The sequence below is a fragment of the Meleagris gallopavo genome, chromosome 7 (genome assembly GCF_905368555.1).
Source record: "Meleagris gallopavo chromosome 7, MGAL_WU_HG_1.1, whole genome shotgun sequence".
NCBI classification, from domain to species: domain Eukaryota; kingdom Metazoa; phylum Chordata; class Aves; order Galliformes; family Phasianidae; genus Meleagris; species Meleagris gallopavo.
In genome coordinates, this window is record NC_139410.1 from 12419056 (window position 1) to 12439489 (window position 20434).

The 20434-nt window shown below is 38.4% G+C and overlaps 1 protein-coding gene across 5 annotated transcripts in view; it reads right to left on the bottom strand.

Annotated features, from left to right (window-relative positions):
• Positions 1-20434, bottom strand: part of PARD3B (par-3 family cell polarity regulator beta) — a 369189-nt gene that overhangs the window by 256909 nt on the left and 91846 nt on the right. For all 5 annotated transcript variants that reach the window (XM_085228738.1, XM_085228737.1, XM_085228736.1 and 2 more), the window contains exon 3: positions 9418-9589. In XM_085228738.1, the coding sequence (XP_085084864.1) occupies positions 9418-9589 (172 nt within the window). The remainder of the gene's footprint in view (positions 1-9417; positions 9590-20434) is intronic.

Below are 20434 nucleotides of genomic sequence, written 5' to 3' on the forward strand. Positions count from 1 at the left end.
TAATGGTGCTGCCATGTACTTAAAGTGCAGCTGACAGTACCTCGTATATTCTACCATCTGATAGGATCACAACCCTCCATCCCTTTTTTTTTTTCCTTGAGTATCTACTGCTCCAACAATAGAGCTCCTATGTTTAAAACTAACCCAAATTGCTTGTAATAGCACATATCAATACAATTTCAGATCTACAGCTATCTGTTCTGTCTGAAGTGCACACTGCACTGTTAAATTCCCATGGATACAAGATTAAATTAATGAACTAGGATGATGTCACAGTGAGACAATTGACTTAAAATCTACAAACAGATGAAAATCAATTTCCAACCAGTTCTCTTTCATACACTATAGCCCAGTGTTCTAATAGCAGAACAAAGTATCTCCCCATTGCTCTAAACAAGGATATCTTAAAGAAACAAAATAATGAACTACAAGGAAAATCCAGGAGACTGTAAACCGATTTTTTTGGTGCTGTGTATCTCAGCAGAATGCTTTTCCATGGTTGTACACGATGGAAAACATCAAGTCAGAGTTTATTTACAAAATGATCATACTTCCCACAGCAGGCAGAGCAGGGGCTTTGCCCAGCCGGGATTCTCATAAAATACACAACCCTTCCACTGGCTGGGAAGGCTGATGAGGAACAGGGTGGGAGCAGCCTGCAGCACTCTCAGACCAGCACTCACTACCACAGCCTGGCTGCTGGCTCCTGCCCAGGGAAGGCCCTGTCCCTGCCACAGCTGCACCGTGCTGCCGGCTGAGGCTTAAGGCCTAGGCAGCTGCAAGCACCTCAGGTCTTTCAAGTACCACTGAAAAATATACAAATACATACATACATACATACAATTTCTGTTGCACTAGAATTTCTCTACATGTGATTTTTAACATAATATCTCTTCCAAATCGTATTCAATGTAAATGGAAACTAAACTTCAGATGCACCAGCAAGAATAGTTTCTTGTTACTCCTCCAACTTGCTGGACACAGCAAAAAGCATTCATCTTACTAAACAGAGTGTTGTATTTAAACAGCATATTATCTGCATTTAAATCAATCATCTTAGGTTAATCCATCCTACAAGATTTTAAAGCTAATAGATCTCAGACTCTCACACCTAATTTTTATTCACAGATTGAAAGGTGAAAATAAGCATTTCTTCTATTTCAATTCCCAGTCCATTTCTCAACTTCAAATGAAACACTTAATGAACTTCGCTAGCTGAATAAACTGACACAAAGAAAACATTCTCTGCACCTGCAGCAGCAGCTGCGCTGCCAAGGGCTGGTTTAGCACTTGGGCTACATCAGTTATGGGTGCTCAGGCAGTGACTCCTCCACATTTCAGCATCTCGGTCTTCCCTGAAAACTTCGGCACCTGAGCTATGCAGCCTGAATATGAGCTGGGTAGCATTTTATTGCTGTACTAGAGAAGTAAAAATACACCTCTTGACTGTTTCAATGGTGTTTTTAAAGAAATATATCAAACTAGATATTAATAAAGATTTTTGTAGTACTTAAATGCCGCCTAGATTTATTTATTCTTTATCTCACCTTAATTAAGAACCTTTTCTTTTTTAGACTTCCCTCAAAAATAATTCCTATTATGGTTATTTTCCATTCTGGTGACAGCAAACTACTTTTAGCCTCAAATTTCAAACTTCTGCCTGACAGTTATAACAAATTAAGATGAAACAGCGAAGTCTCCAGAACCAGAGCCTTCAGAAAGGCTTCAAGGAACTATAAGAAAAGTGTAGATAAGCCACACTGTGTTCAGGCCAGCACCCACCCAACCTGCTATCCAGCACCCACCAGTAGCAGATAATTGGCAAAGGAGCCTAGAAACAACCATATAGCAGCCAAGATTCTGGTTTACAGAAATTTGTGGTTCAAAGAACTTGACCAGAGCAGGATCCAGACCACCACCAAGTCTGAGATGAGTCATGTCTTGCAAATTCATCTAATTTCATTTTGCCTCATTGATTTTTTTGCTTGTAACACTGAATTACAGAATTTTGCTGAAGGCTTCACCGAAGAGGCAAATTGTGTCTGTTTTTGTTTTTCAATCTCTTAGAAAGTTAAAAAGTGACAAAGTTAACACAGATCATTTTTTTACACTTTAGTGGTAGAGCTAAAAATACGTGAGCCAAGATACCACACATCATGTGTGTTGTAAGCGGCCTCTAGAGATCATCTAGTCCAATCCCCTGCCAAAGCAGGTTCCTCATGGTATTCATCCTCACCTCAAAGCCAGTGAGGGTACATCATCTTGCTTCACCTAATGCCCATAATAAAGAGACTTCCATGCAATGAAATAGTGAGTTGTGACGAATGCAAAACACAAATCTGCAGCCGCTGTGTCTATGGGAAAATTGTGTAACATACTGGGAGGGAGGTGCAGCTTTTGCCAGCTATGTTCAGGAGAAGTAAATACACCACTCTCCTCTTCAGTTGGCTGGGATTTTACATTTCTGCTTTGAGAAACAATCAGATTCTGAAGCAGCACTTCAAAATAAGCTGCCAAAAAAATTAACTATCAACTGAGGCTCTTAAAAGGGTAAATAAAATACAAAGCAATGAGAAAGAACTACACGGCAATGGGCAAACTAGCTGAATCATTTAACTTTTACTTGTAGTTTTTTTTAATGATGATTTCCAAAAGATGTGCTCACCTGTATACTGAAACATGCATACATGGAAATAAACAGCAAACAAAACCATTAGTGAATGAACATTGCAAACTGTGTAAAAATGTATAAACTTGGTTTCTTAAATAAAAAAGGGTGATTGTCTACTTCAAGACCTTTATTTACACTGAATAATATCCAACTATCAATCAGCCAAGGTTAGTAGGTTCATTTTCGACCTGAAATACAGATTTTACTGTCTTGCCTCAAAGGCAATGCAGAACATAGTGCTGCAGTGATTTATAAGCACACATATACACCTTCACATTTTTTATACTACCTAGCACTATTTTACTGCTGGAGACTGCACTACAGCCATTCAGTACAGTGTTACAGTATATGCTTCCCAATCCTCTAGTTGCAAATATTTAGCTTACAGAAGTGGGTCGGTCTGATTTTAAAGTAATATTACCCTCGAAACTAGTTGTGTGTCACAATATATGAATAATCTCAAAAATAGCAACATCACAAGATCAGTAATATCAGAAAAAATTTAATTAAAAAGCTAACATTGAGTAAGCAGTATCAAAAATAGTTTTGTAATAGAATTTATTCCATCATTCTGAGCCCCACTCATTCAACACCATCCCCCCAAAACCATCCCTGAGGCAATAAAAGACTGGAAATGAACATTCCTGCTAGAGAGCTCCTTCAAGAAAGCGTGCAACTCGTGACAGAAAGTATTTTTCTCCTTACTTATCATATTTTCAGGGGAATAGCTCCTTACCCCAGAGAAACATATATTAGACCAAGGGCAAAGGGAGTAGAGACAATGGGAATAATAGACGAGAACCCATAATCACTGGGGAAAGCAGAGGGGTTTTCAGAAATAAGGAGGGACACAGTTAACATGCTACACACAAATTTATTACCACTACTGCTACTAAAGTCTTGAGAATGAGGAAAGAAAAGAAGGGCTGGCTTGTTTTCTAAACAGAGAACATACAGAAAGACATGGAATGTATTATTTTTTCTGCTGCCAGGTGGCCTAAAGGTGACTGGCACACAACTGTTTATTTTTACACAACAAAAGGAAGGGATTCCATCCAAAGGGATTTGGACAGGCATGAAAAGTAGACCCTGAAGACCTAATTGCACCCTTTTGCTACTTAAAGGAAATTTAACAGGGGGGAGATTGACTTCAGACATCAGGAACAGTTTTAAATTAAAAGAGAGGAGATTTAGGTTAGGTATAGAAGGAAATTCTTTATGGTGGTGAGGCCCTTGCACAGCTGCCCAAAGAAGCTGCAGATCCTTGGAAGCACTCAAGGCCAGGTTGGATGTGGTCCTAGACAGTCTGAGCTGGTGGGGGGCAGCCAGCTCACAGCAGAGGACTGGCACAAAGAGGGGCTTTAAGGTCCTTTTAACCCAAGACATTCTGTGATTCTATATATGGATACACACATGCATCCTTTTATAAAAAGCATTGCAGTATTGGTTTTGCTGCAACACAAAAGAAACCTGTTTTGCTACTGCAAAGCTCATTTCTATGAACCAAGGATAGCTAAGTAATATCCAGCTTAAGTCACGAGGTCAAAACACGCCATGCCTGCACTCTGACTGAAATGAAAAGTTATCTTCAAACCTTTAGCTTGCCTGGGAACAGAAACCATTTGTTTTAAGAATTCAACTAGACTTTAATTGATCATCACAATTCTTTAAAACCAGATTAAGCCAAATGCCACAGAGGAGAAAAATCCATCAAGTACAGAGCCATCCTCACATACACCTGCGACAAACTGCACAGAACAGTGCTTCATTTCACTGCTCTAAGAGCAGCTCTTGGGCACAGAAAAAAGAATAAAGTCCTATCTGCTTAATGAAATAAACAGTATTGCTTCAAACAACAGAAGCTTTTACAATGCATTTTTCATATAAACTTACCAATTTCAAGATGTTAATTTCTCCTGAATCATATAGCAGAGAATTACTCAATGTACTGACAAACATCGGTATGCTCTGCCAACAAACTGACACTGCAAGATTAAGATGAACAAGATAGCTTTTACATTAAAAAACCTTTCCAATTTGAAACAGCACGTATACTGTATACAAGCAATAGCAACATTTTGTCAAATGAATAGTTTCAGTTCATACCTGTTTTCATAACATTTAAAAAAGCATAACCATGCTTTTTTCTCTGTATTTAAAAGTGCACTGTCTGCATATCCACTGCATAGCATCTCAAGGTCCACTTGAAAGGGGACTAACCAAATACATGCCTTTTACAATGCCTTCAAGCCTACTTCAATACATCCACTTCAAACCAGGCAAGAGAGAGGAGGATCTCTTCCTAAGTTCCGAGTTTACCCATGAAGGGCAGACATCCCATGCCACAGAGAACTACTGGGCTCTAACAGACATCCCAGGGGAGAGCATCCTGAAGAAACTTCACTTTCCATCCCTTGTATTTCTAAGCTCAGACTCTACCGGTGGAAGCATCTGTTTGTGTCTGCTGCTACAAATGCAACTGAGAAACAGCTTTGACTGACTTAACAACCCAAATGGGAAGGATCAACATGCTTAATGCCAAGGACCCACAGAAAAGCAGCAAGTTTCTGTGCATTCAACAGTCATCTATTGAATAAAGCAACTGCTCTGCACCAGTCACAAAGGCATTTCCAACTCAAACTGACACGGCCATAAAATAGATCTTCCATAAATAAGTTACTGTGTCCTTTTCTCTTCAGTCATTACAGACAGGAAAAAAAACAAAACAAAACAACAAAAAAAAACTGACATCAAAAAAAGAAAAAGAAAAGAGAAAAGGTCTTTCCTAATCCAGTACCTACCACATAGAGAAAATCACTGTAAAATAACAAGGATCTGTTAGGTGCAAAAGGGCCAGCAGCTTGCTTGCAGGTGCACTGTGAATTTTAAGATGGCCGATAAGGGCCAACAGAACTACAAGTGCTTGAATCTCAGACTGTTCTGTTGATTCTGCTGTGATTGTGTGATTTAACCAAAAAGCCTTACTTATTATAAGGTGAAAATTCTACTACTGAAACCAATTCACATATACTGGCACATCACATGCTAGAAGAGTTACCGTGACAAAGCAGTGCTTTTAAAGGAAACAGAACATTCTGAAGCAATGCTATCTCATGACCTAGGGGAAGCTGGCAGATCAGGCTATTGGTTGCACAAAGCACTGTCTATGGACCAAAGGTCTGTGAAGAGGGATGATGTCACTGGATAATCACTTAGCGATAGCCTGCGGGCAGCTGCTCCAAAGGGCATGGATGCATCAGTTTCATGAGCAAGTAACTGGTGGTAACCATTCACTTGGAAAAGACTTATAAAAAGAACAAGAAAACATTTCTAGTCTGAAATTGGCAAATATCTAGAAAAAAAGATTTGAAAATACTTTGGGAAGATTGTATTACTTCACACTTGACACATTAGTTGCTACCAGGAAGTTGTGTTTTACCACTCTACATTGCTATCTCATTTTTTGTAATTCTAACATGCACATCCTCAGAACCCTCAAACTGTTATCTTAAGGATACCAGGCAGAACCATTTGCACATATGGCCACTATCTCTACTATATGTAACCCCAGCCATCCTGGGATCTCTAAAGATCTTATGTTTCTAGTCCCTACTTGCACAGTCTTTTCAACATCATCTCTGGTCAAATAGAACTGATAGGCTGCAATAGAATCCAAAAACACAGTGCCAACAGAAAATAATGCTAGTTGTTACTCTACCATCTACGTACATACAAGGCTCTCTGAATGTTTCATCATTCTAAATACTTGTTAGTTGATTGGTTATTGCATCAAAGGATATATTCACAATTTGCCAAAAATACATTCTGGTGCTATGAAGATAAATGATCAACAGCAATGATGTAGAAGACATTCATCTAAGTGGCATTTGACTGGAACAGCAAAATCTACCATCTGAGCACCATACATGAAATTTCTTAATTGTTTCTTCAATGACTTCAATATGCTATCTTAAATAAATATTATGGTATCTCAATTTACCCAACTCAAAATAGTTTTGCCTCATTACATGTGTTCAGTCAGAACAAAGGAGGTACAGGAACAACACAGACCAAATATAAAGCATCGCTAGGGATGACATCTAATCCCAGAGAAAACAAAGCTTTGTGGTAGCACTAGAGAAAGGACTAGTTGACAGGCATGGTCTGGATCCAATCAAACTGCTGAAATCTAGTCCTCAGGGCATGCAGACATTCAGAAGCAACCTTTGGGAGCCTTCATGCTAGGCTAGAAGTGCTTAGATTCAGCTAGCCAGATAACCATCTCTAGCAAAACTTTAAAATCAGTTCTTTCCCTGGGGCGTAGATTGCCCCAGACTTAAGTACATTCAGCATGGAGTAAAGTTATGTGGCTCCAAAGTACTCAGCATTCCAAGAAACAACAGAAAAAAACTGCAATAAATTTAAGACAGTGCTTGGGTTTACAGATATTTATGGTTAACTCGCAAATGTTTTTATTAATAGCATTGCAGTTGCTTCTGCATTTTTCTTAACCACCAAAACCCAGAATTTCACCTGTTCCAAAAGGACAGATACAACTACTTTAGAAGCAATCGAAGAGTCAAGTAACTTCCTGAACTATTTTAAGGATGTATGTGCCAAGTATTAAGAATTCAATTTGCTAACAAGTAAGAAATGGTTTTGCCCTAACATTTTAACTTACATGGAAACAACATAAGATAAGGTATCTTTAGTTTTCAAGTCAACTATAGGATTACCTTCATTTTTGCTTATTTTCAAAGTTCTAACTAAGACAAGAGAAAGGAAAGGTACTTAACTACATAATGGAAAAAACTATGATTTCACAGTCAGAACAGTCGCCGAAAAAAATATCAACCACAAAAAATTCTAGAAGTAGCCAATAATAAAATATATATTTTCCCCTTCATCACAATTTCTATCTAGTCAGTAAAGGCTTTAGGACTAGATACAGCACGTAATTAACTGTATCAAACATACAATTTATTTTTAACAAGTTTCAAGGAAGTATCTTAAAGTGCCTTTTCTAAGATCTGTGTTGATTTTCTTTTTTATTTATTTATTTTTTTTTGAGAACAGCAGCAGTTAGTTTCACATCATTATTATTAGGTATTGTTTCTACATGAAACCATGGATCTGGTTTCATAGCATACTAAACATCAGGAAAAAAAACACAAAAACAAAGTTGTTCCACAATCTGTCAATTGATTTAACAACAAATTCCCTACATTTCATCTCTAAAGGCCATTTGCAAAAACATGCTCTGAAAGGCCAAGCACAAGACAGTTCTTCAAACAGCTCCACTACAGAAAGCAACAACATTTGCTCATGATGTGTATGTTTAATCATGTCCTTGTTCTAGAAGAAAAGCTTTTTAAAATTATTACTATTTCTGTTAGCAAGGGTGAGTCAATTCAATAATTAGGCAACCAGACTACTGCGGTTCATGCATCAGTGAGATTGATGTGACCAAATCCTCCTTTTATTTCTTCTTCATGTATTTCTCAATTTGCCTCCCACAAATACAGGAACATAATTTAAGGCCCAGGAAGTTACACAAGAAAGATAAAGACAAAAATTAAATGCAAAGAACTGTTAGCGATGGAAAGCCTGGAAGAGAAAACAGTTTCAGGCTCCAGACCATCTTTACAAGACTGACAGGTAGAAAATCTATTTTACCTTACAAGTTAAATGAAAATCTGGAAGAGAACCACTGAGACAAAAAACAAGCACCATTTTAATTTCAAATATAAATTAGTATAGCACTGAAAAATAAAGTCAAAACCTAATTGGCTCTGCTTACCGCATGCAGTATTTCATCTCCTCTAAACTCCATAGCACAAGGATTCCATAAATGCTATGAGAACTGAACCATCTGGTAGTTTAACAGTGATCTCAAGAGCACTACCTGTTCCACATAAAATTGCATGAGGCTGAAGTACTCCTCTCTTAAACACTCAATTTGTGCTCAGTTTCCTATACAATTTTTAATGACTTTCTTAAAATACAGTTCAGAGGTACAAGGAGAATGATATCTACTTTCAAAAACATGCTAAAGTGCACTTATATCATGTTATATAAAAATATTCAGTAAACATCATGGCATATCTGAGAAATTCCCATGTGTGTCATAAGAGATTTTTCAAAATTCATTAAGGTACAGAAGGAACCAGAATGACCAGTTAAAAATTTGAATCTATACAGTTTCATACAGTTTGGATTTCAATACTTCTACAACAGGCATAAAAATGAGCACAGACTTCCATCATAAGTTATATCGAGCAGCCTCATCCAATGAAGTTTATTATTATGTTTTACTGTAACTCTTGCTTTAAATCAGCCTTTTTCCTTAAAGTAGTATTACAATAAAGAGACAGCTGAATATTCGACTTCTGAAGTCAAAAGTAGACTCCTCTACAAGAGTAACAGAATTAGAGGTATTATTTCCAACTCGTGCCATCCACTGCAGTCCAGTCTTCTACTTCGCATTTCTACAAAACTTCCAACAGTACTTAAGAATACAGCACGAGCTCCACATTGAGCTCTACTGAAATGCAGAGACTGCCCAACTTCTCATTACAATTATCTTCACTAAATCATAAGGCAAACAACACGTTCATCCCAATCCCCCCCTTCAATAAAAAAAACCCTATGTATGTACATAAAATCAAACCACAGAAGAAATACTATATGTTGGTAAAAAACTAGAAATAAAAAAATTGAAAAGTAACCACACAAAATACACGTACCAAGTTTCAGGGCAGAAGGAGTCACTTCAATCTCACCCCCAATTGGTTGAAAGGCAGCCAGCTGAGCTGCCACCTCTGCCTCGAACAGGTCCGGGCTACTTCTGTCCGTCACATTCCCATTGGTGCCATCAGACTTACGGTGAGGTTCTTGCTCATCATAAACAGCAATCAGCTATGAAAACAAAAGATAAAACACCATTTGCATATTTTAAAGTGCTCCCAAACTTTTTTTTTTTTTTTTTTTAATAAGAAGTGATCAGTTACAAGAGTAGAAAACAATCTTTCTTGGGAAAGCTAGAAATAAGAATAAACATTCAGTAAAGCACATACGTTTGTGCTTAAATACATTCACTTCAATATGACTTCAGTACATGCTTCTGCATTCCTTGGTGATGGCGTGTAGTTCTCAGAGCTAGCATGCTATGAATAGGGAACGCCTCCTGTTGTTCCAAAATATTTACAGCTGAACATGCTTAAACACACAAACCAGCATTTAAATTTTATGGGTAGGAAGGCGATGTACTTCTTTAAAAGTTTAGCGCTGCTGACTGACACACTGGGGTGATGCAACACAGCCATGGAAGTTGTATGAAGCTAGCAGGTAAAGCTTTAGTTTATGAACACATAATAATTTTATTAAAAGGACAAGTTGTAGACACCACAGTGACAGAGTAGAATTCCCTTAATCCCTGAACTTGTACCTCTGTAAGAGCATAATGTAGAGACACATACACATGTATGCACTCATAGATCTATCTTCAACAATTTCTCCCTGTTCTCTCCTGCAAGCTTATCCCATCTACTTATCTACTTTGTTTCCCTTAGTTACCGGTTATCCACAACTTCAGGCCCACAAGAAAGCACGGACAGGCTGCAAATTCTGCTATCCAAACTCACATTAAAGTTGGTATGGAAACAACAACAAAGACCATGAAAATAATTTGTGCATCAGCTAGCCTGGCCTACAAGGAACTTGGTCCCTACTATGTACATCAGATACGGCTTCATCAATAAATGGCTTGTGTGTGGCCTGGTGTAGGTTGCTGATACAGTTCCAGGGGCTGGATAAAAAGAAAGAATAAATTCTTAATGAATCTAAAGAAACCAGACAACTGTCTGCTCCCAGCCAATGAGATACTCAGCACCCCAGAGCCCTCTCCAGGAGGGGAGATGGTAGCAGCAGTTCAGCTCAAGAACTTGTCCTGGCTGCTACCTTATATTCTCCTCCCACTCCCATGATAAACACTGCCTAAAACCACTAAGTCAGCTTGATCTTTAGACTTCCATCTCTTTCTTTTTCTTTTTTTTCTTTTTTTTTCTGAACTCCTTAAGATTAACAAAGTTCTATTTAGCAAATTCTGAGTAAGACCACATCACACAAACCTGATTAGGCAATGTCAAGGCATCTGCAGGAACAATTTAAAGAACTGATTTACTACACTGCCTCAACCCTTTGTGTTATTTTATGGTACGCAGATATGCTCTCTCCATAAAGATATTAGTAGATCAAATCTCCTCTGACACTTCCAAGACATGTGTCAAAAATTATATCCTGTGATAAGCAGTATACTGAAACAAAGAGACAAATATTTAAAGGACCTCATTTCCCTAAGGGAACAAATGAACGTATGAGAGGGAAAAGAAAGGAAAAATAAAAAGAAAACTCCTGAAGTGCTTCTAAGGAAGAAACTGACATTTTCAGGTCTTTCTCTCATTTATAATTTCATTGCTAGAAGTGTGTCAACTTGTATTTACGACTAGCACTTCAGAAGTGCAAAAACCCCTTAAATAATCAGGTAGAAAACTGGCTTTTTTTTTTTTTCCTCCCTTCTAATACGCAGTCTTTCTTTTCCACAACCACACAAATGGTTTTTAGATCACATACCCTGTTTTTTATTAATCCAAAACTTACGGGAAACCTTCATCTCAGTACCAAAACCTACACTCTCCAGACTTTATTACTGCACTTTAAAGGAAATTACTGAGGCATTTGCATTGCATTTACCACCAGACATCACTACTCCTTGCAACTACACACAGTCAAAAAGGCTGTTTTGGAGCTAGACACCAAGAGACTACAGAAACTGCTCCAGCTGAGTTCCAACAACAAAAAAATGTTTTTTTTCTGTTTGTTTTTAAAATCACTACCATGTTGTTGTGAAAGTTCTTGAATCATAACAACAACGTGTGCCCATCTCTAAGAGGGTTTTCCTTCTCACTCACTTTTGCCAGGCAAACTGCTTAAGGAAGTGACCATCATCACCAACGAGGAAATTTCAAGGCTGTGTAGATTCACTGCAATGAATGCACTGAAGGCAGTAGGATACAAAATCTACTTGAACATTTGCAAACTAGCTTACGGAGCTCAGATGGGAATAAAGTGCATCCCTCCATTGGATGAACCTGAGCCTCCCCATGGGTACACTGCCCAACATACTAAATGCTGTATTACACTGTGGCACATTACACTCGTTAGCCAAGGATGTTAAAGGTCAAAAGTAGGGACTGAATCAAAACACTTTGACAAGCTGAAGGGAAAAATCAGCAAGAACTGTTAAATGGAAATATGCAAGCACTATCTCAAACTTAAAAGACCCTGAAACACATAGTGGTGAAAAGAGATCCACAAAGTTAAGCCAGGAACACCAGCATCACTTAGAGACATTTTAATTACAGAGCGTGGAAAGGAGATACTGTAAGTAAAATATGAACTAGTAATAAAGATTTAATGTCTTTCCTCACCAACGAAATAAACCACCATTTGTTTTTAAAAATGGTTACTTAAGAGAGAACTACTCAAAAACTGCAGCTTAAAGAGAGCCTTACCAGTAGCAGTCCCAACAGAGTAAATATACTACTGATAAAAGTATTATAAATATCAGCTTGAGCCTGCCACAGGGAACGGAAACTATTGAAGCAACACGTATCAGCTATTCAAAAATAATTGCAGTAATTGATATGTTTCCAGTATAGAAAATCCATGAATAGGAACAGAATGCAAACGTCTCCTAATGAAAAGAACTTCAGGACACGTTAAGAAATCCATCCCAATCCTATCATAGCAATAACATTGTTGCAATAGTAGCTTGTTCTTTACCAGTTCAAAGTCCATTTCAAGACTTGAGTTCCATAGGGCAGCTGATTTTTTTATTTTTTTATTTTTTAACAGATTAAGATATAACTCCAAACATTTGTGAACTGCAGAAGTTGCACAAGTACTCCTTTGAGATTTGGTGCACTTACTGTACTCAAGTGTCTCAACTTTTTAAAGTTTATTTAAGGAACATATGAATATTTGCCGCCAAAGTTATCTATATATTTCTGTATCATGGAACCACAGGATATCCTACACCTTTCAGGGTCACAGAATCACAGAATCAATCTCAGGATGACTTGGGTTGGAAGGGATTTTAAAAATCATCTAGTTCCAACTCCCCTCCAGGGAAAACGACTGTCAATTCCAACCCCTGGCTTCACACAGCACCACCCAAAACCAAGCCTTGTACCTGAGAGCATTGTCCAAATACTTCTTGAACTCTGGCAGCTTAGGGCCATGTCCCTGGGGAGGCCGTGCCTGTTGCTAGACCACCCTCTGGTGCAGAATCTTCTCCTAATCTCCAACCTGAACACAACTCCTTCCTTCCTACTTACAGTGACATAGCCACAACATAAGAAGCAGTAACGAACAGTGCTATTTTAACAGCATTTTCATTAATAGTAAGTATGGCAAACTTATCACAAGGCAGCTTACCAAGGTCAAATGCTAGTTTTGAATCGTGTCCTGTGGTATAGGTATTTCAATATTTTATTGATATTCCAATTAGGAAACTTGCAGAAAAAGAGAAGAAAATTGAGTAAAAATCAAGTGGCTCTACTCCCAAACACAGAACAACACACACACATTCAATTAAGGATAACAGTGCTGTACAAAAAGGTGGCTTAATAGCCAAGAGGAAGACGACCTTACTGACTAATGGGTCCGAAGGCAAAGTAGCAGCTTCTTTAATGCCAAAGAATCACTGCCCACTGAGCAACAGAAGGCTCCCCATGAAATCCCCCAAGACAAGAGGCACTCCCAGCCCACTGTCCTGCTGCACCCTGCTCAGCACCACTGTGCTGTGAGACATCATGCACAGCAGCAAGCAGGGGAAGCACCTCCCAAGACACAGCTGCACCATCTTTGTTTCAGTGCTTGCAATTTAAGCTTCATTAAATATAAATTGTGGAGTTCCAGAATTTCGAAGAAAACCATCACCACCTCTGAACGAGTAGCACAACTTCACAGATCTTGCCTTATGGCATTTGGCTGTTAAACCAGTAATAACTGGCTTTCCTTTGCCCTATACACCATTTTAAATACAAGGTTTTGTAATTATCCCTCTTTTTGCATGATGCTTTTGACAATTAGATTACTCTTAATAAGACTAAAAAGTGTGTATTTTACAGCTTTCCTGGGCTGAATTAGAAAACAGACATAACTGTTTCCTTTTTGTACCAAAACACCATGCATGTACACAGCACTCCAAGAAGGAATAAAATAAGTTTGCTTGCAATTAAATTAATCAGCTTTCATTCACAGTTAAGATAAAATCCCTAAGAGAAGTTCCCAGGCACAGGCTAGCATCAGCACATCATTGATATGATTTTCACCAGCTGGAACGATACACTCAAAAGCACTAGGAAGAGCTAATGCTCAGCTTGTACAGAGTGTTTCATTTCAGTTGGATGGAAGGCTTTCTTCTTCATTTTCCCCATATCCAGAACATCTACTTTCTTTATGTTCTTCTCCCTCTATGGGCAATGAAAGCTTGTAAAATTCTGTTTGTTCGTGGTGTCTGTTTCCCTGACGCTTCATTACTTCAATTCTCATTTAAGAGAAAACCCTGTGTATGTGTGTTGGTGCATACATCTATACATACATACACGTACACACATACTTTTCTCAACTATCTATATTTCTGACAGCCTGTACTCCTGTGGGAGTGATTAAAGGGTACCTTTAAAAACAATTTTAGAAAATTCATTTTTTTTCCTTTTTTTTTTTTTTTCTTCCTTCCAATTAAAGACTTTCCACACAAAGCACTCACATCTTCACAAGAGCTGTTTTGGAAGGGTGGATTAACAGCTCAGCAACTGTTCCACTGAGCTTCTTGACATATGGAGAAAAGATGGCTTGAGCTACAGCAAAAACCAAGTTCTCCACAGCATCACATTACCTTGCTCTCTGACCCTTCAATGCGGGCTCTCTAAGATTTAAGCTTTTATTTACCCCCGCAAATGCACAACGGAGGTAGAAAGACACGAGGTGTTTCTGTATGCAACATCTTGATGACAGAATACAGCAAAGTTCAAAATAAAACTAGAAAAGATCAGAGGTGTTTGCACCTGCAAACAACCAGCCACACAGACAGATGGAGACAGACTGCAGCTGACAGCAGCTGAAAACAGCCTCCATATGGCCAACGCAGACATGAAGGGATATCCTTCCTTTTCTTCCCCTCCTCCGCCTCCTTTCTGCCTTCCTTTCAGGAAGGTTATATGTTTGGCCATGCTGGATCTCAGACAGCACCCTGCTGAGCTACCGACAGCAGCTTAACAACCACGGGTGCCGCAGGGAGCGCCTGGTGCTTCGTGCTTACATACAGCATGGGCTCAGTGCAACAGCAGGTCCAACAGGGGTGCTGCAGAACCTTCTCTACAGGCACACGTTACGCCTTCACCTCAACTCTGCAAAGGGACAAAACCACTTTTGATTGAGACAATAAAATACATTAAAGAGTGAATTATGAGCAAAAAAACTTCAGAAAGGTGCTGTGGAAACTTCCTCAGAGCTCCACAAACTCATTAATGTAAAATCAGATTTTATATATCACTTATGAAAAACTTCAGTTCAAATGGTTAAAAGATGAAAGTCCAGTAATAGTATGACATAGATAGAACTAAGGTAATTAGGGTACCTCAAAAATGGATGAAAGCGTTATTTAATTTTTCAATTTAAAACTTACCTGGAGCTCTACCGCCTTCCTTCAATGCTCTTTCAAGGCATTCTTCTGGCATGTACTGATAAGTATATGAAATGGCTTTCCTGTAAAATAGCTTGCCTTGGAATTACTCTAACTTAAAGGCTGTCAAAGAAAAATACCCATGTACACACCATATGGCAGCCTTCCTTCACACCTACATACGAAAACAAATTAAAGATACATCACATGAAAGCTATGGTGATTAGCCCATCTTGTTTACCTACATGCCAAAACTATATACACCAAAGTGTCTTCCCAAAGACCAGCCAACACTTTTCTTACTCTTACTGTTCAGATATCCTCCAGTATCAAAGCTTCTAGTCTGATTTGTTAATAGAAACTATGTTGAACACTCATCTTGCTACTGAATTTGGGATATGCTGCCCAATTTTAATGATTCCAAGTTTCCAGGTTTCTAACAGCTTCTTAACACCCTCTTGTAATTTCTCATTTACTTTTATTACTATTTATTGTTATTTTGGGAAGGTCCTAAACTACTCTGCAAAGGTTAAAAAGCCTCTTAAGATATCATGTTTGAGAAAATCCTTTTGTCCATGCTTCTCAAAGTCTAGCTGTTGTGGTTTTTTGTGTGATATCCTCACCTTCTGTTATTTCTCTGCAGCTGATTTCATGTTGGGATTTTTTTTTCCTTTTTTTTTTTTTTTTTTTTTTTGTTTGTTTGCTAAAGGTCACAGCAAAAAAATCTACCTCATTGATGAGACCCTACCCACTTTCTCCTTCCTGTCCAACTTGCTCCTTTGCAGCCCCACGTGATGGTACTTCAAACAATGCAGCTGATTGGGTACTTAACATTGATATTTGTGGCAAAGTTTGATGAGCCCTTCAAGCATGACCGAGATGTAATTTTTTAAGCCACTTAGTAGCTACTTGAGAGCTGTTATGGAGATCCATAGTAACAATACAGACATTCCTTGAGGGCTGACTCTGGGTAGCTTCCCTGGCAGATATAAATGCTAGTGCTAAAATGTCAAGGATTTATAATTATGATGGCGGATGCATAAAACACATAAAACAAGCCTTATTAGAGTTGATTGAAGTAAATATACCAAAGGACATTTCTCCTTTCTTCTGTAAAAGATTCATGTTCGGTGCTATTTGTAGCTTGTCATAGTCATTATGTTTTCATGTGAAATAGCTTCTGAGTTTTTCTAGATAACAAATGCCCTTTGTTTTCAGTCCTATATCAAAGGAAAAAACAAATGGAAGGAGGAGGGCAAAGAACAGGATTGATTAGGTCCTTCCTAATTACACTGAAACTGACTACTTTCACCTACAATGACTTTGCAGAGGACAAGCTAATTTTTGAGATTCCATTTAAAACTGAGCTGGTAGAAGATATCAGTGTAGAACCAATATCAAAGACTGTGTTACTTACATAGATGTACAATGCACTAAAGGTAACCCGCCTTTGAAAAGCTGAAACAGTGTCCTGACACCTGAAGCAAGACAATCTTGTCTGTAGGAATGGGAAATAACAATTGCTATATTGTGGCTACATGTTGATAAACGTTCACTTTTGTAACATAGTATCTTTCCTTAAAATACTACTTTGACTGGGATGAACTGAATTCCATACACAAACCTCCTGTGGACCACACCACAAAAAAAGGCAGTGCCATCACAAATCCAATCCTTGATAGAACTAGCAGCTTTGTTGAACAGAAAGCCCGAAGTAATGACTACTATTTGGAATCATGAGTGGACAACTAAGGCCACAGTGTAGAACGCCAAAGGAAGAGATTTTCTATTGTGACTCAAGGTGTTCCTAAAGCCTGCTCCTGTCTCAGCAGGCACCTGCTCTGCCAGAAGCATCCAGCAGACTTCTCCAGCCAACACCTCCCTGCCTTACACCCCCCTTCCAAATGCATTTGAAGTCATGGAAAAGCTGCTGGGTTGTAAAAATCCAGCCTGTTGGGCAGTCCTGATTTAAGGCACACAGGAAAGTGTAGTGGAATGAGCCTTCAACCAAAAGCAGGCACAAGCGAGGGAAGAAACAGCAGCTCTCAGACTTGAACTCCTCTCTGCTAGGGATTTGTAGCAAGGTTTCTGAGGAACCCAAAGTGGGAACAAACGAGCCTTAATCCAGCCACAAACGAACCACCAGCTACCATACACCACATGTGTGGTGGTAGCAGACAGTCACTCTCACCAGCATCCACTCTACCCATTCTTCTTCCTAGGAGTTTCATTCCCACTCCACCCACGCCCTGTGCACACTTTTCAGACCATTCACATATAAATCTTCGTGGACTGTTAACTCTCAACAAATACCTATTAACTGTCTTCACTCTGAAGCTAGCTGTGGTCTTAGGGACTGAACAGAGCAGAGGAGCTGCTTCCCTTGACTTGATGGCTACAGCCCTGCCCACCAGCCAAAGGCGCACTGAGCCTTCCCAGCCACAGCGGCACACTGCTGACTTTTCCACCTGGGCCAACAGGTGCTGGCCCCTCTGCAAACTGCAGATACAATTAGTGCCATTCAACACATCCAAGTAAATTCCGTAAAGCCAATTAGATTCAGGGTGTTGAATGAATAGAAGTTAAAAAGTCAGACCAACTTGGAAGCCACTCTTCCTCCATCTCCCACCGATTTGACAGTATGCATCATACAAAAACCAGTTTTTTGCTTCAGCCATAATTAGTCAGTGACAGCATATGAATTAGCTGACCATTTGTTTTTAAGTAGCTTTGATTTTTTCAGAGGACATTATGGGATGGGAGAATGGAACTTCAGGAGTGAAAAAAAGCACAAAATACTTGAATTGTGAAACCCATCAGAAAGTGCAAAACCATCTGCACAGCACAACACACAGCAACTTTCATTAGTACAGACAGGCTTGATAAATCTTGGGATGTTGCCACACGTCATACAGTTCTCACACTGTGTTTGTCTGTGCAGAAAAACATTTTAGTATTTACAACTGCCAAGAGTCCTATTCTTACTGATGTCTAGTTTAGTTAGACTGCATTATTTGTCCTGCCTCTGACAGTTTGTGTCTCAGGCTCCAGAAAGGCAAAAGCAAGCTTACAGAACTGGTTGTCACCTCAATGAGAAAAGGTCTGTCTGTAACAATAAACTCATGCTATCAGTCTCTACACTAGTTTGTTATTAATTCTGTCAATAAACAGCGTTCCCAGGAGGTTTCTAGTGCATTATAGTGGGGAAAAAAAAAAAAAAGGAAAAAAAAAAGAAGAAAAAAAACAAAACAAAACAAAAAAACCCCCACAACCTACTGCCTTTTGTGCAATGGCCTCATTTTCCTAAGTCAGAGCCCTACAAGCCTCAGCAGCAGCCATGTATTGCAGCTGATCTTGGCCTAAAGCAACTATATTCATACAGCAAGCTCATAAATGTTACGCCACTTATGTATAACATCTGAGAAAAGGGAGGGGGGGTGGAATGGAAGGGGAAGAGGATAATAGTTTGATGGGAACATCATGGAAATCCTTGGAATTCACTTAGCAGTTGACTAGATAACACACTTTGTGATACCATATTTATTAATAAATCCAATAAAGTCAATCATTATCACTCAGAACTCTGTTTTCTAATATCTATATTTTAAAAGGCAAACCAGTTTAAGAAGTTTACAACTGAAGAACATCACCACTATGAAGTGATGCTCTCTCAGAAGATCAATACACTGCAAAGTAGCAAAACATTCAGAAACTTTAAAACAAGTGTGGTGGTTCCAAACATTGCAGTTCCAGAAATACATGTTCTCAAACGAACCATTGGAACAGAAGGACTGGAAAAAAAATATTTTGATATTTGACAACTTAAAGCACCATTACTGTGAAAACAATGAAACTAAAAGTAAAATTTCTAAAGATAGTCACAGCTCTGGCAACAACAAAAAACCCTTCAGTGACAATTATTCATTTCGGCAATCAGTTCATAACAGACATCCTACTGCTGCTTTCCTCATTATACTCCGTAAAAGAATGATCTACATGTTATAAATTTCTGTCATTTTTTAGCCTAGAATTAGCTGCCCACAGCATAATTTCAGAGTTCAGTTTCTTAGTTTATTTGTAAACAAATTAAATGCTGACATCATGTTCAAGATACACAGCAAAAATTAACGTATTATTCTAAGATTTTCCAACTGAGAAACCAGCGAACAACTGTCAAGAAAACTTTATTTGCAAATTCAATAACAGCTGTGTATGTATACCTGTACGTTCTTTATCCCTCAGACAGAAATGTGCTTGCAAACAATAGCCTCAAAGACAGACCCCTTCTACCATCCACACATTGGTACTTGCTATTCAAGTATGAACACATCCTATTTGAATACAATACACAAGAAAAAAGAATCGCTATTTAAACATGTTATAGCATTAGAAATGCTCTTTTCCTTCCAGAGCAGTACAGGATCCGAAATATAAAACTAAAGCACTCTTTCCATAAATGATACTATAATTGCTCATTAAATGGATTTTGACATGTTCTTCATTTCCAGGGCTGAATTCAATGCCTTATGAAATACCTTTGAACATTTACTTGATGAAGAATTTTGTAAGTTTAACTGACTACAAGTCTGACCTCTGAACAATGCATAAGATTATCTTAGTTTCCTTAAGAAATACCATCTCCTGTAAAAAGCACCTAAAACTCAACTCTTCTGCTGTATTGAATATAGTGTACAGTACTACGCATGGTTTCTTACCTACATTAATTTAGCAAACTATTAGATAATTAAAGAAACACTAAATATACTTAACTAGGAAGTTGAATTCAATCAACAGATTTATATAATACTTCGATTAAATAACCAAATGTTGTTTAAACATGGTCTGAAGCTTTCTGTTTCAACATCTTCATGCTTAGGGCATGGTCGAATATTGATTGCAGCAGTCTGAATACTCTGCAAAACAGTGATATGTCTTGGGAATAAATGACTTCAAACTATTCAAACCATTACTCAGAAATTTCAAATGTGATTTTTGAGAGAGAGGCTTGCTCATTC